This window comes from Myotis daubentonii, chromosome 6, assembly GCF_963259705.1.
Source record: "Myotis daubentonii chromosome 6, mMyoDau2.1, whole genome shotgun sequence".
Taxonomy (NCBI): domain Eukaryota; kingdom Metazoa; phylum Chordata; class Mammalia; order Chiroptera; family Vespertilionidae; genus Myotis; species Myotis daubentonii.
The window spans coordinates 9,137,281-9,161,182 of NC_081845.1; the positions used below are offsets into that span (position 1 = coordinate 9,137,281).

The 23,902-nt window shown below is 42.1% G+C and overlaps 1 protein-coding gene across 2 annotated transcripts in view; it reads left to right on the plus strand.

Annotated features, from left to right (window-relative positions):
* RMND1 (required for meiotic nuclear division 1 homolog) overlaps positions 1 to 23,902 on the plus strand; it is a 30,278-nt gene that overhangs the window by 3,089 nt on the left and 3,287 nt on the right. For both annotated transcript variants that reach the window (XM_059700049.1, XM_059700048.1), the window contains exons 2-10: positions 1,043 to 1,557; positions 8,556 to 8,664; positions 10,319 to 10,394; positions 13,742 to 13,781; positions 15,733 to 15,833; positions 17,834 to 17,940; positions 18,887 to 18,951; positions 20,140 to 20,216; positions 22,469 to 22,589. In XM_059700049.1, coding sequence (XP_059556032.1) covers positions 1,057 to 1,557; positions 8,556 to 8,664; positions 10,319 to 10,394; positions 13,742 to 13,781; positions 15,733 to 15,833; positions 17,834 to 17,940; positions 18,887 to 18,951; positions 20,140 to 20,216; positions 22,469 to 22,589 — 1,197 coding nt within the window. In that variant the 5' untranslated portion in view covers positions 1,043 to 1,056. The remainder of the gene's footprint in view (positions 1 to 1,042; positions 1,558 to 8,555; positions 8,665 to 10,318; positions 10,395 to 13,741; positions 13,782 to 15,732; positions 15,834 to 17,833; positions 17,941 to 18,886; positions 18,952 to 20,139; positions 20,217 to 22,468; positions 22,590 to 23,902) is intronic.

The window sequence follows — 23,902 nt, forward strand, 5'->3', positions numbered from 1 at the left end:
CTGAGATCGCTGACTCCCACTTGTATCTCCACACCTAACCTGTGATTTTGTAACATATTTTTAATTGCCTGCTACAGGCTTACTTGGAAAGAATAAATATTCTATACTATAAATAGTGGGGGAAATTACTTATGTAGTCTGGTTTCTTTGTGTGAAAAGAAAGTGTGTCTATGTCTGTCTGTCTGTCTGACATCCCGTATCCTCACTGCCATGCCCACCCCCAACCTGAAAAGCACCTTCCCCTTCGAGTAGCAGCTTAAATCCTCCTGGGATCCTTTCCTGACACTTCCTGTAGAGTGGGCCCAGCTCCTGCGTGGCTCTCAGTGCCTTGCAATAGGTCTTTGCTAGGGCATAGAGCAGTGATGGCGAACCTATGACACACGTGTCAGAAGTGACAGGCGAACTCATTTTTTTGGTTGATTTTTCTATAAATCTTGGTTTTACTATGGTTGCAAATATCAAAAAATTTCTATATGTGACACGGCACCAGAGTTAAGTTACGGTTTTTCAAAATGCTGAAACGCCGAGCTCAGAAGGTTCGCCATCACTGCCCCAGGGTTTTTCCACTGAGTTACAGTGAACAGATGGGGATCCTGTCCCCCCAGGAGACCGTTGGCACCACGATGGCAGGGACCCTGTCCTTTCATGGAAGCATGCCTGACCCCAGCTCATTGCTACCTCACTGTAAAGGCTGAATACATTTTGAATAAAGGAATTTATAAGGACAGATTTTTAAAAATAGATATGCTAATGAAGTAAATGGAGAGTTCTCGCAACTCTTTCTTTTTTAAGGCCCTTGTCATGTCAGCTTTATAATCTTGTAATCTTCCAGAAAAAAGGCCAAAGGTTGATTAGAGGAAAAGTAGCAGAAATACTTGTATCTATTTGTAATCTTTTTTTTTTTTCTGCTAGACTTAGGTTAAGATGAATCTGTTTTGCAAATATTTTTACAGAAATATGCCTGTTACCTAGGAAAATATTATGTATTTTTTGAAACTTTAAGAAACAACAACACTTGAACTTCGAATTCTTTTCCTTCTAGCTTGGAATGTGGTCATGTCAGCCAGACTTCTCCATGCCCTGGCCGGATCCCACTGCGTTTTATCAAAAGCATGTCAGCGCCAAAGACTGGCTCATCGGACAGGAAAACCACTTAAGGAACTTGAGAGCGCAACACGCGGCGCCCTGGCGAGAAGTCAGACCTTGGATTTGTTCTTTCCTGATACCGCAGCTGGTGGTTTGAAAGAGTCCCGGGTCCTGGAAATGAACCTGAACGCATCAAACACAAGCATGTTCCCTGCTTCCAGCACTGCACGTTGCCACGGTGAACAAGCACGCCTCCCCACCAGGAAGTCTCTGGGCCCGCACCGGATGACTCACAAACCAAATCGATTAGGTCCTAAGTGGTTTATAAAAATCATCGAGAGGCATTGCTCATCCACGTCAACAGAAACGCTGGTTCCTAAACAAGACTTTCCGCAGATCAAGAGATCACTAAAAGCTTCGAGGACCCGGCAACCGTCCAGGACCAACCTTCCGGTTCTGTCCGTGAACGAGGTAAAAACATGGTGGGGGCCTGCGGTGGAGGAAGAATCGCTCCCTCTCTAGGCTAGCACGGATCGCACACCAGCTCAGCAATTTTTTCATCAAGATCTTTGCCAAAGAGTAAAACTTACTATATTCAAAGGGAATCAAAATCTTAATGTTAAGAATTATTGAGTCAGCCCTGACCGGTTTGGCTCAGTGGCTAGAGCGTCAACCTGTGGACTGAAGAGTCCCAGGTTCGATTCCGGTCAAGGGCATCTACCTTGGTTGCGGGCACATCCCCAGTGGCGGGTGTGCAGGAGGCAGCTGATCGATGTTTCTCTTTCATCGATGTTTCTGACTCTCTGTCCCTCTCTCTTCCTCTCTGTAAAAAATCAATATAATATTAAAAAAAAAAAAGAATTAGTGAGACATATAAAGACAAACTATAGGTGATTAAATGTACAAATATAGTTTACGAAAGGCCTAGTTATTGGCCTAAGGAAATTTTGCAAAAGAAGACTACTGCCAGGATTCTTGTTCCAGCATCTAGAAGGGTTCAGGAAATCTGGAGAAGGGCTGTGTATAACTAAAATAAGAGTCCAAAGACAAAACATAATTTTGAAAGGCAGGAAGTCAGAGAAGACTTAGTTAAATGAACTAAGTTTTCTTCGTCTCAGGACCCCTTGCTTTTTATTAGCACAATTTGTCTTAAGGCGAGGTAGATCTATAGACTTCAAAGGGTAGGGTTAGGGACAGAATCCATTGTCAGATTGGAAGAATTTGCCTATGGCTATTCAGGTGTTTGGTCAGTAGGAGGCAATAACATGTAGATGAAGATGCCCTGAGCTGTCTGGCTGCCAACAATCATCCCTTTTCAGGTTTGGAGAAATGCCTTTAGCCATTCTCAACAGGCGACAACATATGTGACTCTGCCCTTGTTGAGTCCCCAGGTTCCATCAACCTTTTGATGAAACTCTTGCAATTATGACATGCTGGAATTGGCTTCCAAGCAGGCTAGTATTAAATGCAGTCTAGCAATGGTCCCCTAAAAACACCCATTTAAAAAAATCAAACTGAAGGAATTCTTTATTCAATTAGGAATTAATTTTTTTAGTAGCTGTGCAGACAGGTAAGCATTCATTAGTCCATGGGACTGCATGGGTGGGGTGGGGTGGGGTGGGGTGGGGTGGTGAGATGACGTGGCAAGGTCAAATCAGAAGGCAGGGGGAAGGTTTTTGCTTTTTTATTCTTTGAAGGTTGAAGGGGTATTTTTGTTCACTATTACAAGGTATATGGGAATTTCTCAGCTATAATCACATTTCCCGTCTAAATGAGAAATATTTAGGGTCAGGATCAAGCCCTTTGTTAACCTTCTTATCTTGCATAATACCTAGAACTGTGCCTTGTACTTATAAATGTTTATTAAGTTGGGAAGGATGGGAAAGAGGCAAAGGAATTTTTTCTATGTCTGTATTCCTCATCATCAAAAAATAGGAATGTGGCCCTGTAGGTGGCTCAGGTGATTGAGGGTTTGATCTCTGGTCGGGTGTGCGGGAGGAAACAACCAATCAATGTCAATGTCTCTCTCTCTCTCTCTCTCCCCCTCCCTCTCCCTCCCCCCCCCCTTCCTCACCCTCTAAAAATCAATAATAACATATCCTTGGGTGAGGTTTTTTTTTATTTTTAAAGGAATGTAGAATATTTAAAACTTGATCAGGCCTGCTGAATCTATCAGAAAACAGGTTAGAATGTCTGTCTGAACATCTCAATTCTGAGTGGACCCTAAGCATGTTTAATTTTGTTGTGTGTGTTTCTTTTAAGTATATTTTTATTGATTTCAGAGAGGAAGGGAGGGGGAGAGAGAGATAGAAACATCAGTGACGAGAGAGAATCATTGATCAGCTGCCTCCTGCATTCCCCTACTGGGGATCGAGCCCACAACCAGGGCATGTGCCCTTGACCGGAATCGAAACTGGGATCTGTCAGTCCGCAGGCTGATGCTCTATCCACTGAGCCAAACCAGCTAGGGCTTGTTGTGATTTTTTACTGGGCTGTTGGCTTCCTTTGAAAGGATCTACAGACCCTCATTACTGATCTTCAGATTATGAAGTTAGGCATCGACGAATAATTTTCATTTTGGATTCTGCTTTTGTTTAAATTCTTGTATGGCCCCTCTGAACCCAGTATATAAAGGATGGAAGAGCTCCGTGTGAACTTCTCTCATTTCTTCTTCCTAGCTCCTGATGTTTTATTATATCATTCAGCTTTGTGGTGGTCCAGGAAATCCAGTATCTAAGTGACTGAGATGAATTTAAGCATAAAAACCCCAATTCATGGCAGGTACAAAAAGAGGAAGATGAACTCCCTTTTTCCTTTTGTTCTGTCGAGCAGCATAGAGCAGAAGCAGGTTTCTTAGGAAGATCCTGACAAGGTCAAAGATGTTATTTTTGTTGTTGTTGTCGGTTATAAAACGTCAAAGAGGCATTACTTCTCTGGGCTAGCCTTAGATTCGGGAGCAATTATCCTGAATTCCATTGTTTTATTTTTCTGTAGGACTTTTCTTCTGTTTCGAAGAAAGGATTTGAAGTAGATTTTTCAAAATTTAATACAGTGACAAGTGAGGTAATAAAAGCATTACATTTACAATAGAGCAAACAATTGACATGAACAGAGAAATAAAGATTATCAAGTACTTGGTATGACCAATTCATTAGTTCTGCAAAGCCCAATGGAGGAAATCCTCCTGAGTTATATATTTCTTGTTGTCTAACAGAGAAAAAAAGAAAGACATAAAAATGTCTTACGAGAAATTAGTTCCTCCATCCCCAAATGTTGGGAGTCACTTATATCCCAGGGCCTCATGTAGGAGAGATTATCTGTATAAAAGCCTAATATGTTAACTGTCTGACCGAGCAGTCAACCAACCAGTCACCAGTGGCATGCACTGACCACCAGGGGGCAGATGCTCCAACCGGTAGGTTAGCTTGCTGCTGGGGTCCGGCCAATTGGGACAGGGCCAGACACATCCTGGAGTCCTCCTGCGGTCCCTCCCGCGGTTCCTCCCCAGCCACCGGTCCCAATCGGCCCTCAAAGGGACTGGGCAAGATGGCCCTGAGCGACCCAGATCGCCAGCCAGGCAGAGGGACCCCATCCTGCATGAATTTCGTGCACCGGGCCCCTAATGTAACAGAATTGATGTGACTTCAGTTAGGGTTTTGCAAAAACAGAAACAATGGTCTCTCTAAAAGCACAGGAAAATAATAGAAAAACTTGCATTTCTGAAAGCATTTCTAAAGTGATTGAAATAATATAATTTTGGAACATTGTTTTCTGATCTTTTCATGGGTGACCATAGTCTTGAGAGGTGAGTAGGATCTAGCCCTGGGGCTGAAGGTTGGCTTTTATCTTCCCCAAGTGCAGGGCCACTTATCTCCTTCGTAGAGCTCTAGCCCTTTCTGCCCCTCTGGACCGACCGAGACAGGGAGGGCCTCTCTTTTGTACTAGGAATCGGGTGTGATTTGTCTCGTTCCCTGAGTGCTCCTGAGCTCGCCCACACAGCATGGGCATGCACTTGGAACTGACAGAATGAGGTTCATCACCTCTGTCGGAATCAGCTCTGCCTGGTCTCATTGGCAGAGATCATGACCTACTGAGATATCAACCCCCATCCCACTGGCTCATCATTTATCATGGCGACCACAGTGCTGCTGGCATGTCCTGTCTTTAGGAGCAGGATGCAGAGCATAAGGACCCCGGCCCTGGCTACATGGAGCCCGCCTGTGCAGGGAGTGCTGGAATGCCCCGGCGTGGTCTCAGCCCAACACCACAGTGTATTGTAAACTTAACTAATGGGTTGTTACTTTTTTTATTTCTATAGAAGAATTGATGAGCAGTGAAACCACTTTTTTTTATTCATTTTCTTTTAAAGAGAGAGGAAGGGGGGGGAGAGGGAGAGAGAGAGAGAGAGAGAGAGAGAGAGAGAGAGAGAGAGAAACATCTATCAGTTGCCTCCCACGTGCGCACCAACGAGGGATCAAACCTGCAACCTGGGTATGCGCTCTGACTGGGAATCGTACCCACAACCTTTTGGTTTATACTAGTAGATTGTTAATTTTTTAAAAAATATTATTTTATTGATTTTTTACAGAGAGGAAGGGAGAGGGATAGAGAGTTAGAAACATCGATGAGAGAAACATCGATCAGCTGTCTCCTGCACACCCCCTACTGGGGATGTGCCCGCAACCAAGGTACATGCCCTTGACCGAATCAAACCTGGGACCCTTCAGTCCGCAGGCCGACGCTCTATCCACTGAGCCAAACCGGTTAGGGCTGTTAATTTTTTTTTAATGAAGTAGAATATGGAAAGTATCAGAATGCATTACAAGTGGTAAAGGTGAAAAATATTGTTTGGGGAAACGGTGTCAGTTGCTGGTGTGTGCATATGCGCATATATCTGCTGTGTATGTGAAAGGACTTCTCACCATAGGTTGCAGTCAAAAAGCTTGAAAGCTAAAGCATTGTAACAGTAACGTAAAATGTACCTGTTTAATGAGCTTCACCTACAATCTGTACATATCAGGAAAGACATGCATTTCCCCCTTATGGTAGGGAAGCAGCATTGCTGTAATGTGCTAATGTTCTTCAGGAACAGAATGTGAACAAAATAAACTTTCCTTTTTAAGACAAGTGTCTCATCAGAGCGTGTGATGCTAAAACAGGAATCATGTATAGCTTTCTAGCCCCATCTGCTGGAACGTGTTTTCTGTGGCCAGGAAAAAAAACAACCACCCATAACCGAAAGTGCTGTGGTTTTCTTGGCTTTCGGTTGTTTTGTTTTTAACATTTTAAAATAGGAAGGCCTAAATTTAGGTCTTAAATCCAAGAACTATTTTTGGTTGGTTTGGCACATTTATTTAAGAGCAAGTTGTTGACCCCATTTTAAAACCTGAAATTTGTACTATGTGTGTGTATGTATAAAGTGCTTACTAAATAAGGATTCATTATAAAAATTAAGTAAAAGGCATATATGAAAATGAAAGCTTTGTACAAAGTAGTAACACTTTGAATTAATAGGAGGAAATGCAAAATCAGGACACTTCGTAATTCTCTTTCCTTTTACCAAATAGATTTAAATACAGTCTTGCAATTTAAGAGCAAAAGGAAAAAAAAAAGTCTACCAAATCAGACTGAAAAACTTTGTGAATCACTTATTAGTAGAAGAAGCCATAAGTTAAACAGATTCGGGTTAAGGAGGACACAGAAAGTAGTGCGGCAGCCATGTACGCCGTGTGATACTGGCTAGAACTTTTAGCCAAACTAAATGGGACCCAGGAGAGAAGGACACAGGACAATCTTTAGGGAATCTGCAGAGAAGGTCCTTGGATTGGCTAAGGGAAAACAGGTTGTGTTTTAAAATGTATTTATAATCTGACTCTTTGGAGCTCAGAATAAATTTTCTCCTGGAAATGGTGATGAAATGCTTTGCCTTGCCCCATTTTTGAGAGTGCAAAAGAGTGAACATTTTCAGCACAGATGGGCCTGGCCAGTACCAAACGGGGGTGACGTAGACGAGACAGCAGGGAGTGGGAGGCTGTGTGGGCTGGGGGACCCGCCCCTCCTTAACCCTAGTCGATTATTGCCAGTTCTTCCGCATGATCAAAAGATGGTGGAAATCTGGATTTTGTGTAAAATTGTAATTTATTGTTGATGGGAGAAAGGAAGGAATTAATATACTCCTTTTCTTGAATTTCATACCAGGGCTGGAACAGAAAAGGAAAGACTTTAGGAGCTGAGATGAGTGAGTCCCAGGAATAACTTTTGATTTAGTGACTCACCTCTTTTGATCAGTGATGGGCTAAAGCCCCATATTTATCAAAGGAATAGAATTACTCGTTCTGATCAGTAGATATTAATACAGAAAGTTAGGAATATGTGAATGTTCAGATGTAATTTACTTGATAAACTTTTTAACCTCCCATAAATTTTGGTGGTTTAATAACTAAGAAATGTTGAGCATTTGTGCCAGTCAGGGTTCTAAGTAGTGGACATCGATCACCTTGTTTAAACTTTACAACAACCCTAAAAGGCAGGCATTACTATTATTTTGATTTTTAAAAATTAATCCAGTCCTGTGCCTGAACTCTTAGCACCTGTGCCAGTAGCTTTTGACTTTACTGACCTCATCCCAAAGTGAGAAACGTATTTTATATTATATATATACATAGTGACCCTCTATACATACTTAGACATGTCTAAGTGACAGAAAACTTCACCAAATAAAATGCATCCTTACTATGAATAATGTACTCTAATATTTTCTATTTTATTCTGTTTAGTTTTGTTTTCCAGCTGGTTTGGGCCACTAAACTGATATCAGGATGCACTATGGGTTGTGACTGACAGTTTGAGAAAAACACTGCACTGGACCGTCTTTGCATGTGTGTACTGTACAGACACAAATCATGAATGTTTACGTGTACACACGGACGAGACGGTGCAGGAACCAAACCCGGGTGCATTCTCAGATATATGAAACGTTGTGCTTAATATTAACCAGAGTACAAGATCTATAATTCCTTTGTAGATTTCAAATAATCTCTGCTTGTACAGGCTGGTGACAGGTTATTAAATGACCTTAAATAATAACGTGGCTGTGAATAAGAGTCATGGGAACTCGGGGTTGGAGAGACTTTTTGAATAGCATGTCATCCAATCAATCAATCAATAAATAAATAGCGTGTCACCCAGGCACCCATATGATGCGAAGTCCTCCGTATCTTCGCTCACTCTGTGCCTGAACTCTCAGGATAGCCATCCGCCGTCTTGGCTGGCAGGAGCAAGTTCTCTCACACTCAGCAGCAACCTGTCTGCCTGCTGCCCTTCCTCCTCTTTCATACATCCCTTGTATGAGTCTTTGAGATGTTTGGAAAAACACTAGCTTTGCAAGATGGAGCCTGTAAGGTGACAGCAACCATTGCAGACACTTCGGCTGCCCGGTGACCCCTGTCATGCTAATCTCGCCGAAACAGGGCCTGATGCACTGCACGGCGTTTGCAACTGCGGATGAGTATCACCTGGGCGCGCTCTCGCAAGACCTGGCCTCCCAAGGATATGTGGAAGTGACAAGCCTGCCTAGAGGTACATCTCCGTGAGCCTGGGGCCAAGTATGTCCAAATGCATTAGGAAATGCTTTTCCTCTGATACTGTCTTAAGTCTGCACTTGCTTCAGTTTCATTTTCTATTTAAAGGATTGCATCACAAAAGTGGTGGTTGAACCGCTTCATACAAAGATAAGAAATTAGAATGTAGTTTATGGGAGCTCAGTTCTCAGATTAAAATCAAAAAGACCTGTTATGCTGCACAGCATCACTAGTACCGTGGGTGATGAAGGCCATGGCAGTTCATTGCTGCCGCATTAAAATGTTACTTTAGTGTTACTGCAGAACCAGATTGATAGAGATGTTGGGGAAAGCCTTTAAAGAAAAATGTACCATATAATCCAAGACTTTAAAGCTAAGGAAATGAGCTAAAAGATGGACACAATATCAAAATAACCTTAACCGACGATATTAGACTACTGTCAGGAAGGATTTTTGAGAAAATAGCCTGCCCTATATTAAAAAAATAAGTAACTTGGAACACTTTGATGGAAATTCATGAATTTACCTCAAAGTAGCAAAACTAGTAGGTTGAAAACCCCCTGCTACAGAGAAAGTTCTTACAGGAATTCTCACATGAAGTAGTACAAATACCATTATGCTTTCTCAGCCTTGATGATCTGAACAGATTGTTTGTTCTATTTGATGGCAAAAACAGGCATAATTGACTTAGAAACACGGAGCTCTGTCCAGGGCCCCTAAAGCGGAGTCGCCCTTGGCCGCCGGGTAGGGTGGCCTGGGCGCTGCACACCGGGGCTGCTTGCACCTCCATTTATGCTGCTCGGCTACAGGTGAACTAGTTAGAGTTCACCCAAAAAAAGGTGGTTTAGGGTTTGGTCCCTATCTGAATTCCCTAGCTTCTAGCAGAAATTCTGAAACTTTGAAGATCCTAATTTGAGGTTAAGAAATTATATAACTTTTTACATATTAATATTAATATATGTATTAATTGATATATTAATATATTTATAACTTATAGAATAGTATATATTTGTAACAACTTATGGATGAGTATTTGTATATTGATATTTATTTAATATTTAAAAGGTTAAAATATTTCAACGTTACAGGTGACCATGGTGGTAGTTCTCATAATTAACTTTGAAATGGTCAGTAGCTTTGTTTCTGTATATTTTTTTTTACTCTCAATTTCCACAGTATCATTTAAAATTCAGGAAGATTAGTCGTTTGAGAATTATATTATTAATATATAAAATTATAAATAAAATGGTATTTAAAGGATGAGAATATATAAATGGTTCATCACATTTTATTTTAAATTTTGTAGAAAGAAGTTTATTTCTTGAGCTTGAGTTGTATTGAAACTAAGACTTGAATAATAATTAACTGGCCTAGTGATTACTGAATCAAAATGGGTATGAATGAGCAGTTTTAAATAGCACTAATAGTTTCACAGGTTGTTGAATGTTTTGTGAAAGTCATGTCCTACAGCCTTTTCCTGTTCATGGAACATTTTCAGAAAACCTTAGTAGGAAGATGGACAGCGTGTTAATAGAGTGCTTAATGGTGTATGAAGAAATGACCATGAGTTCTTGATTAAACGTTTATAGGTGCCTTTTAAACCTTGTGTCACCTCGTGACATAGCTTTTCAGTCATTTATTTTAAATCACAGATGCAGCCAATATTTTGGTGATGGGTGTGGAAAACTCTGCAAAAGAAGGTGATCCTGGAACAATATTCTTCTTCAGGTAAGACAAGAAAGAACCCCACTGGGAGGTGGACGCGTGGGCGGGTAATGTGGTCTTTAAAGGTCAGGTGTGCCTCCCTCCCCTCTCATAGTGAGTTTGTGGTTTAAATGTATCCTTTGATTCTTATTACATCCAGGAGGGTTTGTCAGTTTTAGGGATCTTCTGGTAAATCCTCCTGTAAAATAATTTTTAAAAGCAGTAAGTAGCCCTATCCGGTTTGGCTCAGTGGATAGAGCATCGGCCTGTGGACTCAAAGGTCCCAGGTTCGATTCCGGTCAAGGGCATGTACCTTGGTTGTGGGCACATCCCCAGTGGGGAGTGTGCAGGAGGCAGCTCATCGATGTTTCTCTCTCATCGATGTTTCTAACTCTCTAACCCTCTCCCCTCCTCTCTGTAAGAAATCAATAAAATATATGAAAAGCAGTAAATAATCTTCCCCTGCCTTGTCTCTTTAAGTCTGGATTTGCATTTACTAAGTACAGGTAAAGCATCCATTTTCCATTCATCTTCAGGCCCCTTACATATCAGCCTCTGGCTGCCTGCCCTGCTGCCTTTCCTTCCTTTTCTTCCTCTCCCTGTGCAGCTCTTTAACTGATGTTTTAGCCGCTTTACCTGTCCAGACACTTTGACTGCGACCTGGCTCACACTCACTCCATTACTGAAAGGTTGCTTTAATGTCAGACACTGCCGAGTGGCTGAGGGGAAGGGTAACGATAGTGGAAACCACTTAGAATAATTTCATACTACCCTCCCAACATTTGAGGAAGGTCCATTATTCCCATATTGCAGCTGAGGAAACGGGGGAGGGGCAGGGGAGTGTCAGGGGAATTAAGTGAATTATCCACAATCAGGGGACTTACAAGTGGCAGAACAGAAACATGAGCATCCGGAAGCACCCAGACTTTGTGGTCTTCATCCTTGTAGTTCAGGGTGGGGAACCCTTTTTCTGCCACAGGTCGTTTGGATATTTATAACATCATTCTCGGGCCATACAAAATTAGCAACTTAAAAATCAGCCTCCTGTACTTGGTCAAACAATTAACTCACCCCTGATGCCTCGACGGGGCCAGACCAGGTGATTCTGTGGGCCTTGTAGGGCCTGAGCCGGACGTTCCCCCCCCCCCCCCCCCGTGTGGTTGATGATAACTGGAAGCCCTATCATTGCCTCTGTCCATGACTCATCTTTTGATGTTACTTTGAAGATAATTCAGAGTTCAGCGTGTAGTCCCAGTAGAATAGTGGGAGGAATTTGAATTCTGAGGTCAGTGCCGTCCATTAGAAATATAATGCCAGCCGCAAACACAAGCTTCATGTGTAGTGATACATGTTATAGCCACATTTTTTAAAGTTAAAAAGAAGATGAATTTAATTTTGAATAACACTAATAAGATCATATAATGCCTGAAATTAAATTTAGTAGTGTATTTTATTTAACTCAACATACCTCAAATATTATCATTTCAACATGTAATCAATCAATAATTAATGACATTATACATTATTTCTTTCCCCTAAGCGTACGGCAGGATAATTTTAAATTTTTTCCCAACTGTAGTTTACATTCAGTATTACTTTGTATTAGTTCCCGGTGTGTGACATTTTACATTCTTCTCTGCATACCGAGTCTTTGAAACCTGGTGTGTCTCACAGTGCAGCATCTCTCGGTTTGGGCCAGGCCTATGTCAAGTGCTCATAGCCACAGCCCAGCTCCAGACAGAGGTGCACCGTGCCCGGGACCTCTCGTGTGCCTGACAGTGACCCTCTGAATGACTGCTCTGGCTGTGGCTTTAAATGCCTCTCAGATCCGTGTCCTGAGACTCTGTGCTGGCCTTCCGCAACAACTTCCTCCCTGGTCTCCTGCCTGTCTCCTCACCCCACCAGTCTGTGTGCCTGTCACAGGCAGGATAATTTTTCAATAGGTCTTTCTGGTCACTATCCTCTCCTGCTTAAAGTTCTATGGAATTTGAGTCAACTTATCAAAGCACAAAGTTCCTCCCTGCCTCCACCCTGATTGCCCACTACTGCCCCACGTCCACAGCCATGCAAAATACTAGCTGTTCTGAGAGGGCGCCCGTCCCTCCCACCTTCTCCCTGAGCCCAGGGTGTGCCCTCTGCTGGTTGCCTCCTCTCCTCCTCTCCTGTGGCTGGCTTGCTGGTCCTTCGGGAACTGTCCATCCGGTGCGCGTCCAGGTATATGCTGCTTAATTCTGTCAGAGCACTGGTTACATGCTGTTGTAATGGGCAGTCTAGGATCAGTCCTGTTGTAATGGGCAGTCTAGGATCAGTCCTGTTGTAATGGGCAGTCTAGGATCAGTCTTTCCAGATTGGACGTTCTGTGAGGATAGGAACTAGGCCATCCTCATCTTTTAGTCCAGATGCTAAGTGCATTGCTTAAGAAATGTCTGAAGGCTGCTAGGGGGTCAGGATATTTTACCTTCCTTCCATTTCCACCCTTCCTTCCTCCAGGGCAATAACCCAGAGCCATAACTCCTCTTTTTTAAAAAATATATTTTATTGATTTTTTACAGAGAGGAAGGGAGAGGGGTAGAGAGTTAGGAACATCGATGAGAGAGAAACATTGATCAGCTGCCTCCTGCACACTCCCTACTGGGGATGTGCCCGCAACCAAGGTACATGCCCTTGACCGGAATCGAACCTGGGACCCTTCAGTCTGCAGGCCGATTGCCTATCCACTGAGCCAAACCAGTCAGGGCATAACTCCCTTTTTTATGTACTGCTTAAACAGCTCCACACGCAGACTGCAGAAATCAAAACAAGTTGTTTATAGCTTTTAGGCCTTAAATTCTATCAAAGCCAGAATTGGATTGCGAGGCTCCTGCGGCTTCCTTGTCTTTCTGCCATAAGCACTGAGGATGGGGGCCTCACTCCCCAGGTGCCTGTGCCACCTGAGGCTTTCATCCATCTCAGTCTCTTTAGTCCGCAGCTATGAAGCATGGCCCTCTATTCTTTTCCTATAGCAGAATCTGTAGGAGAGCTAAGACGAGTCTCAAAAATGTCCTTATTCTGATTTTTGTACAGCAAAATTGAAGCAAATATACAACAGTCTAGATACGTCATTCCATAGTATTAAGAAAGAGTTATTTATTCTGAAAACCATGCGAGAAATCATGAATTGTTGAGAGGTCAGGTTTTCTCAAGGGCTCAAAGAGTAGCTTTTGTTTTGGCATATCCACCTAGGAACCATAATGTCAAATCAGTAAAAATCACATATTTTTAAATTGCATTCTGGATACATTCTAGAAGTCACCCAAGCAAGGCTTTATGTATGACCCTAAAGCATGTATTCTAGCTTTAACTTCGTTGATTCTTTTATTCTTTTAAATTAGGGAAGGAGCTGCTGTGTTCTGGAATGTAAAAGACAAAACTGTGAGTATAAATAAGGTGTAAAAGTATAAAAATATAGTTTTCTGAGAATAAATTGTTAACGCTTAACAATCTGAGCCACTGGGAGATAAATTAACAGGTAATCTACAACTTGTTTGCTCTGCATTATGTCATATTTATCCTAGCAGTTTCATCTTCCAAAATACATTCTATTTTGGCTTATAAATTTCCTGCATTCTCTGAGCATACGCTAATTTTTGGAGAATCAAAACAATCCTAGGTACACTCCAGTCAGAAGGAAGTATACTCCATACATGGTAACCTACAAAATGAATAACGTTACACACAGTTCTCAGGGAGCTGGTCCTCTGAGTCTTATTTTTAGATCAGTTTTCTAGGACTTTACCACTCACAGGAAACAGTTTCTCCAGTACCCCAGTCAGGATTTGTTTAATACAACCTTTTTAGAGGCAGTTTGAGCATACACATCAAAGATTTGTATATAACTCGGCGATTTACATCTAGAAAGTTATCCAAAGGAAATGGTTGCAGTTATGCATGGTGGATGATGCATGAGGTTCATCAACACATTGTTTACAATAGCAAAATGGAGAAATAACCAAAATACATGATAGTAAGAAGTTCGTTAAATACTACAAATTTTACGAGTTTACTACTGTAGTAAATGTAGAATATAATACAGCTCTTAAAAATCATGTGGAAAAATATTCCTAGAAAGTGGTGGAAAATGTGTGTACAATACAGTTAAATTAAAAAAGCAGGTTACAAACTATAACTAATATAATAGCAGAGTTGGTTAGAAAAATAGACCTCATAGAATTCCAGTTTTACAAAGAGTAAACACACACATACACACACACACACACACACACACACACACGGAGGTAACTGGGGGCGTTTCCTGAAGGAAAGGGAAATAAAAATGACTGGCAAGAAAAAGATGATACAGATTGGCTATTTGAAGTGATAAAGATATAAAAGGCTGATAATACCAGGGTTTTTAAAGAATGCTTTCATAAATGTTTGGATTCTAAAATTGGAAAACTATTTGGGAGAGCGGTTTTGCAAAATTTATCAAAATTGTAAGTGTGCATGCCTTTGACCTAGCAATTCCTAAAGAAATAGTCCCACAAGGCCATGCAGATACACACGTACGGATGTGCACTTCGTCCTAGTGGAGAGAGGACTCCCCCCACATGGGTGCACATTTAGGACAGTTAACCAGACTGCAGTTTCTGCATGAAAACGTTCCTATACGCACTATGATCCCATCCTATATAATAAAAGCGTAATATGCTAAGTGTCCGACCGATCCATCGACCATTCAGTCAACCACTCAACCAGTTGCTATGACACACACTAACCACTAGGGGGGCAGATACTCCGACCGGTAGTTTCGCTTGCTGCTGGGGTCTGGACGATCGTGACTGGGCGAGAGGGCCCTGACTGGCCCCATCCCTGCCCAGGCTGAGGGACCCCACCTGTGCTCGAATTCGTGCCCTGGGCCTCCAGTTTCCTATAGAAAGCAAAGTAAATGTACTGTATACACACGGGAAAAAAGTGGGGGGCTGTGCACGGAGTTGAATGGTTCTGGGGTGGGGGGGATTAGGCGTTTAGGAGAGCAGGGCGAGTTTGTCACTTTTGGGACCTCTGTGCTATTTAAATTGTTTAAAGTCTGTTACTTAATGTTTTTCAAAAGTTAAATTTAAAGAATACAGACCGTAATTTTACTAGGGGTTTTCTTTGGGTGGTGGGATAATGATAATTTTTATTTTCTTCTTTATGCTCTTTTGTGTTTTCCAAATATAAAGACAAATGAATATGTCTTCCTGGTGAGTTTACTGTCACAATGAATTTGCCTTTTCCTTATGAACTGAACAGCAGGAGAAATGCCGTCCACTGTAATGAGAACGTCACACACTTCGCACGGAAGGAGCCGGGTCATTTCAGCCTCATCTTCCTTTCCTTCCAGATGAAGCATGTGATGCAGGTTCTGGAGAAGCACGAAGTGCAGCCCTACGAGACCGCGCTGGTGCACTGGGAGAACGAGGAGCTCAACTACATAAAAACAGAGTGAGCGGCGGCCACCAGTTCACGGGGAGCGCACCTGGGACAGCGAGGGACAAGCAGCCGAGATGAACGATAGATGAATTCGTAGACTAGTGTTAAGAAAACAGGTGTTGGTACAAATGCAAAGCTTAAAAATACAGGGTGGGCAAAGGTAGGTCTACAGTTGTTGGTATGGAAAATAATACAATAATTAATAAATAATGTAAGAACAGACTCTGTTCTGTGTACTCACAACAAGTAAACCTACTTTTGCCCACCCCTGCATAATACCACTTTTTTTTACCTTCTTGGGCTACTCATAAATCAAAACAAACAGCCTAACTCCAAAATGGTAAGCAGCCTAAATCAGTAAAATAGTATGCCTTCATCCGAACGAACCCCTCAGATTATTCCAGTAGTTTTCTCTCGAGTCCATTTTTCCCTATTGATACATTTTGGCATTAACAGGATGTAATGAGGGAGTGATCTAAGAGGACCACTTGCAGAAATGGGTCCTGGCATACTATCCCAGGGGGGATGTATGGGCTGTCTCGGCAAGGGGTGGGAGTAATGAGAGATGTTAGGGGTAGAGAGAAGGCAGTAGGAACCAGGTTGGAAGGTCTTTTTCCCAGGGAGTTACTTGTCTGGCGGAATACTCAGAAAGGAAGAGCTTCAGGACCATTAGGAAGACACGGAAAGCCTGGATGGGTACGAGTGAGGAGTGATCACCAGGAAAGACGATCCACTTGCCTATGCCAGCACGGGTCTACGTGCTTTTCGTGCATCAGTTCATTGACTCCTGGCAGAAACCCTGTCATTGCCCCAGGGCACCTGACCAGGGAGTGAGGACCTGGGCCCATGGCCGCGGTAGTTGAAAGTGGGATGTGAACCTAAGACACACCACAAAATGAGGAGCTGATGGAATTTTAGTAATTATTAAGCACTTGGCCTTGGGCCCTAGTTACCATGAACCCCCTTTTGTGCTCCACCTCCAGATCGAACTGCTGCTTCCTAGGTACTCCCCCCACCCACACACACACACACACACACACACACGCACACACGCTCCCGTCTCATTCTCGCTGTTAGTCTGAGGAGGGGTCAGGTCCTTATTTCTTTGGCCCAGCGTCAGTGATTTGGTTTCATTTAGTGAGACACCTCACCCCGCCGGCAGCCCGGCGTGGTGGTCTTGTGGGCCCTGCCTGTGACTCCGGCCGCCTCCCCCAGCTCTGGCGAGGCCTGGGCTCCTTCACAAGTCTCACATCTGTGGGAAGACTCACCCTATTCTTCTCCCACTCGCTTCTGATGTTTATGTTCCCATTCCCTCCATTGCCCGTCTCCCCAGTCCCTCCCAGAGCTCTCTACATGTGCAGCTTCGTTTTTTGTTTTTTTAATCCTCGCCTGAGGATATGTTTTTAATTATTATTTTAGAGAGGAAGGGAGAGAGAAAGAGGGAAACATCCATCCTTTGCCTTCCGTGCGCGCCCCTACGGGGATGGAATATATCAGCCCGCAGCCTTTGACGCACGGGCTGACACTGCAACCAGCCAAGCCCCTGGCCAGGACCCCTCAGTTCTCACAGCTGCCATCTTCCTCCCACCCACACTACATCAGTGTGATTTTAAATTACACTGTCTATACTTTTAATTCAACACTTTTTTCAGTTAACAATTTATTGTGATTATTTTTCCTTTCCATTAAAGATCCTTCCAAGATATGCATTATAACTTTTTGTGGGATACTATAAACCAACCATTCTCCTGTTGAACATGTCTTCTTAATTTTTTACTATTAAACATTGGACCATGAAGTTTTTTGTACATAAATCTTCACATCTTTTATTTTCTTAGAATGAATTTCGAGACGTGGAATTACTTGAATCAAAGGGTATAAGGACATTTATAAGACTCTTGATACAAATTACCAAAATGACCTCTAGAAAGATTCTAAGGTGACTTTTTCAAAAGAAAAAAATTAAGTGCTTTTTAAGACGGACAGGATACATTTTGTTTCCCTCTACACAGGGGGCAGTCGAAACTGCACCGAGGAGAAATCAGGTTAAACTCAGAGCTAGATGTGGATGACGCCATCCTAGAGAAATTCGCCTTCTCCAATGCTCTCTGCCTTTCAGGTGAGTTAATATTACTTATCCGAGGAAGGACTGCATAGTCTTCATCTCAAGGGAAGTTGAAGTATTTAGTAAAGATTTGGACGTGTTTTTATAGAATACTCAGCAAAGCTTTAGCATTCCTTTTTTTTCTTCAAGAGAAAAAAAATAGAATATAAATATCTGTGCTGAAGCTCCTCATTCCTTATGAACCGTATGGATAAAGCTTACCCCCTCCAAAAACATTTTATGTTGTTACTACCTGTTTTCCTCTCCTCTGTGTGGCGATCATTCTTAGCTGGTCTCTAGTGCAGGCAGGAAAGCCCCGCCCTGTGTGACTGGCACAGGCCTCTGGAGAAAAATACACTCGTTTTTCACAGAAAGGGGAGGGTCACATGGCTCTGTTTTTCTGAAAGGTCCATGCACCTGATGAAACTGTACAAGTTCCTTAAGAATTTGTTTGCCCTCAGTCTGCACTGTGGCCTGTCCACACCACCCGGGGCGGCCCAGGCATTTCTGAGCTGTACTCACGGCCCCAAGGAATTGAGGGGGCAGGGAGCCTGTCCCTGCCCCACCTATGCAGCCGCCCTTTGTCCCGGGATGTAGCTCATTCTCTCTGGTTTTCAAGCTACAATCTTAGAAAATCAGAAATTCTATTAAATGTAGCTTTGGACTGCCAGCACGGCTTGGAAATCAACTTCATTTCTTCTTTTGCCACTTTAGTGCTGTCCCTTATGATGGTTAACTGTTCTTAAATTTCACTTTCAAGTTGTTAGCAGATTTGCATCTTAGAGCAGCATTCGCCAACCTTTCGGACCTCAGGGACCACCAGTGGTCTGTGGACCACCGGTTGGCGATCACTGTCTTAGAGTATTGTTGACGTGGCAGGAAAGGTACTGTGCCCTTCTGCATTCTGTATAAATGTGAAGGTGATGATAAGGAAATGATCCATTGTGAAATTTTTCCCCAGTGAAACTGGCTATTTGGGAAGCATCACTGGATCAATTTGTGGAATCTATTCAGTCAATTCCAGAGGTAATTATACCCATTTTATGCTTGCTTTCAAGGATTGATTTCTGTTTGGGAAAAATGCAAATTTTCCACTATACCCATATATTTAGGAGTACAATAAAATAATAATAAACATTAGAAAAAGTTATACTTTAAGAAAAAAAAGAATCCCACTTACGTATAAAATGATGAATAAGAAACTTCATATTTGTTTCATTTTTCATTTCCTTTTTCTTTTCTTACTGATTTCAGAGGAAGGGAGAGGGGGACAGAGATAGAAACATCAATGAGAATCATTGATCTGCTGCCTCCTGCACGCCCCACTCTGGGATCAAGCCTGCAACCCGGGCATGTGCCCTGACCAGAAATCAAACCATGACCTCCTGGTTCATGGGCTGCCACTTAACCACTGACCCATACCGGCCGGGCTGTTTTTACTTTTCAAGTGTAAAATTCAAATTACTTTCCTCTGATGCTGCAGTATTCTTAATGTAACTGCATTAAAGAAAAAAAAAGTGAAGTGTTTCCTCTAAGGAAGGAAGTTATGACCACTTTTCTTGATTAAAAAAGGTATTTTGCTAAATTGTGAAAAATAGTGGCATGAAAAATGCATATAAAGTTATATCAAAACTTGAAAATACATTAAAAATCAAGCTTGCTTTAATCTTTTTACCGTGAAAGAATAATTATACTTGGGATAAGAGGTCCTGAATTTTTTTTGTGTTAATCCTCACAGGATATTTTTCCATTGCTTTTCAGAGTGGAAGGAAAGGAGGGGGGAGAGAGAAACACTGATGTGAGAGAGACACATTGAATGGTTGCCTGCTACATGCACCCCAACAATGCCCCTGGGGCGGGGAGGGATCCCAAAACCCAGGTATGTGCCCTTGATCAGGAATTGAACCCTTGACCTTTCGGTGCTTGAGCCGATGCTCTAACCACTGAGCAGCACCAGTCAGGGCAGAGGTTTTTAATTTTTAATAAAAGATTAGAAACGTACAATATAGAAAATGCTGGTAAGGAAGGAAATGAAAAGGGGAATATAAAATTTCTACCTAATGAGATTAAGTATTTTTTATTAGAGTGACATGATTGGGAAACAGTCATCCAAGAGATGTCTGTTGGATAATGCTTCAGAATTTGCTTTATGGTCCTCTTACCTATGCAGATATATGTGTAAGTATGTATGTTTTCTTTTTCCCTCCCAAATAGGCTTTAAAAACTGGGAGGAAAGTGAAACTATCTCACGAAGAAGTTATGCAGAAAATGGGTGAACTCTTTGCCCTCAGGTAAAATGTTCCCAGTAAATATTTCATGTATTTAATGATCTCAAGAAGACATTCCTGTAGTTCTAAAGTAAAGAGTCAACATTTGCACCTTTGTGGGACTTGGAGCTGTTTTCATTTCATTGGAGCTGTTTTCATTTCGTTCTTTATAAGCATGGAGAATCCTTACTTATGAGAAGCAGTGGGCTGTATTAGGCCTGAACTGAAGAAAGCCTGCATGTGCAAAAGAGATCAGAGTTAATCTGCATTAAACCTACATGAGAGCATAGGTGATGTTCTTTGAAGGTAGGAAGATACCTTCTAGCATTTGGATGATGGGAATTCTCAGTAAAAACACGTCACTGCATCAGAATGCTAAATAGATCTAATTGCTCCAGACAAGCTATATACCACATTTCATTGATAGACACATAAGATGCCCCAGGAGAGGAATGGCTGTCACTTAAAACTATGATACTGTGCATTTTTAAAAATATATATTTTTATTGATTTCAGAGAGGAAGGGAGGAGATAGAAATATCAATGTTGAGAGAGAATCATTGATTGGATGCCTTCTGCACGCCCCACACTGGGGATTGAGCCTGCAACCAGGGCATGTCGCCTGATCAGGAATCGTAAAGTGACGTCCTGGTTCATAGCTTGATGCTCAACTCCTGAGCCAGGCCAGCAGGGCTGTGATACAGTGCTTTATCACAGAGCTTCGATCTTGCACTTGCTGAAATAGCTCTTTTAGTTTTATTTGGGTGTAAATTCTATCACATTCTCTCTCGGTCATACATAAAAAGGAAAGCATAAGGGAAAGAAATAAAGGCATTGACATTTAAGTCACAGCTGCCACCTGTAAGATAACATACCAATTTTAAAGATGCCTCCCATTTTCAGAGATGTTAAATTGGGAAGAACTGTCTTAAAATTGATGAAACATAGTAATGCGTCATTTTAAGTAAGTGTGTGAAAAAGTTCCAATTTGTTATTGTCGTTTTATGGAAGGGAAATCTTGACTCTTGGGAGTTGTTTCAGTAGGCCGCCTTGTTCAGTGTTTCATCCCCTCCAGTGTATGGGATGAGACTAGAGTTCATTGTAAGCAGTTGACCTGAGATTGTTTCCACATCCTCTTTAGATACTCGGCCTGGAGAGCGGTGGTCCCTGTTTCATCATCTACGCATTTCTCATAGCTCAGGGACCCTAACTCAGGGTGCATCCACCAGGAGCACCCACAGCAGATCTAAGCCTTGAGTTCTCTAAGAGGTGGGGTAGAGAGAGCCCCTCCTCTTGTCTTGGGAATGCAAGCAGAATTTGATATAGCCAATTATCGTATCAAAACTCAGAAGTTAGGAATAAATATGCTTAGGTTTGTGAATAGTTTCTGTAGAGTCCTGCTGTTCTTATCCAAAGTTTTCTTCTCTTTACAATAAAAGTGCTCATGTGTTATTAAAAGGAATGTAGTCAATCTGTGATAAAAACATGCACAAATTATATACGGTATGATTGCCTTTGTGTAGACCAACAGAAATAAATACCCATGTTCATCTTGATATGTGTACATACCACACATACTAGTACATGTGCACACATGCATGCGTGTATGCACAGGAAAAGGTCTGGAAGGACACAGCAACATGTTTGCAGGGCCTGAAGTATTTGAGTTGTGTGTTGGGTTAAGAGGCCTTAACCACTTTTTTTCTGAATTCTTCTCTAGGTTTTTCCTTTTTTATAGTAAGCTATTTATATGTTACTTCTACAACTTAGGTTTCATTTAAAAGTAAGCTTACTCCTCTTATGTAAAAATAGATAGAAATTACAAAAGAGATAATGTCTCTCTCACACACATACACTGGAAAGCTACAGGGGAAGCTAGCTAACAGTGTTTACCTGTAGAGGGTAGGGGATAGAAGAGAGGAAGTTGGTAATAAGAAGAGGAGTAAGAGTGGTCGATCTTTACCTTTTTCTTTTTTACTTTGAGCCATGTTAATTCCTATCCACACAAAAAAAATATGTTTGGGTATACTGTAAAACTTTTTAGTAAAAAAAAAGTAGAAACAAGGTTTCATTTTGTTTCCAAATTACTTCATAAATAATACTAATAGTAAAGATTGAATTCGTTAGCGATTTTTAAAATTCTTTTAAACTTGTTTCTCAGAAATATTACAAAGATCAGCAATTGTCAATAAAGCACCGAGTATAAAAAATAATAGAGACCATGATTTTTAATTCAAGATAGAAAATAAAAAGTTATGATTTTCCTTTTTTTTAAGACACCGTATAAACTTGAGTTCAGACTTCTTGATCACTCCAGATTTCTACTGGGACAGAGAAAACCTGGAAGAACTTTACGATAAAACTTGTCGGTTCCTAAGCATCACTCGTAGAGTTAAGGTATGTATTTGCACTATTACGGGGGACACAGTGTTGCCTATAATTTGCATAACTATGTGAAGACAGACTTTAAGAAACTGTATTTAATTGCTTTTGGAAAAATATTTGACTTCTGTTCAGATCTCTAGATTTCCCCTTTTCTGTCTATAATTTTCAACTCTTTGTGTAAAAGCATATTCTGATCTTTGCTCTGCAGACTAGATAAGATTGGTGAGTTTGGAGGCCTAGTGGCCCATAAGGAAGTTCTCATCAAGTTTCAAACGATTTTCATAGGGTCTGGAACTGTAATAGTGACGGCGAGAAGAGAGATGCATTCTTAGAAAAATCCTCTAAGCAAATCAAGTACTTGGTCATGGAAGGCCAGAGAGGGGAAAGAGTAAGGATGATGATGTTTGTCTGTGAACGCTGGGTAGAAAAATGGGAAGAGAGGTGGGGAGGAGGAGGGGAGAATGTAAATTTAAGATAAGCTGTACCGGCTCACACAACAGAGCACGGCTGAGTTTGGAATGGGGACTGTCTGCTGCACAGACCCAAACAGGTCGTCAGGCCTGCTTCCCTCCTCAGCAGACTCCGTACCAGTTTGGCCTCATTCTTTCCTTCTCAGTGGCATTCTCTGAGATGGGACAATGGGGTGTGGGGAGAGGGGCTATCCAGACTGACATTTCACTCTGCCTGGCAACTTCGAAGGATCGGGACATGAGTCTGAGCCCGGGCCTGTACCTACCCCGTCTACCCTCTGGCTCCTCAGGAGGGTTTCAGGCGGCGGCCGATACCATGATCAGCATCATATGGTAACTCCCTGAAGGAAGGGGGGCAGGAGGGAAGGGCGCTGGTCAGACAACCTAACTCTGAGGAATCAAGTGCCATCGGAGCACTGAGGGGAAGAAGCAGGTCGGAGAGGTGTCACAAAGGCTGTGCCTTCAAGGTTGAAGGGGAAGCCATCATCCAAAGCGTGATTGGACTAAATGGTCCAGAACTGTTTGATGTTATGAAGGCAATGGTAGAGGTTTAAAGTCTTGAGCAGGGGACTGACATGATCTAACCTGTTTGGAATGAGAAGCTAAAACCACTGTAAAAGAAAGGAAACCCCCTGGAGGTCTACCAGTATTAAGACACGGTAAGCAGGACAGATTGGCGCCTCTTAGAGCCCCAGATAACTGTAGGGAGTGGGGATTAAAGATTAAAGGTTTCTGTCCTGGGTAACTGAGAAGATAGTGACCTGATTTGAGATAGGGAACCCAAGAGGGTAACCTTGAACAGTAGGTCAATGTGAGTTTGAGAAATGCTAAATTTTGAGGTGCTGGCAGGAAACC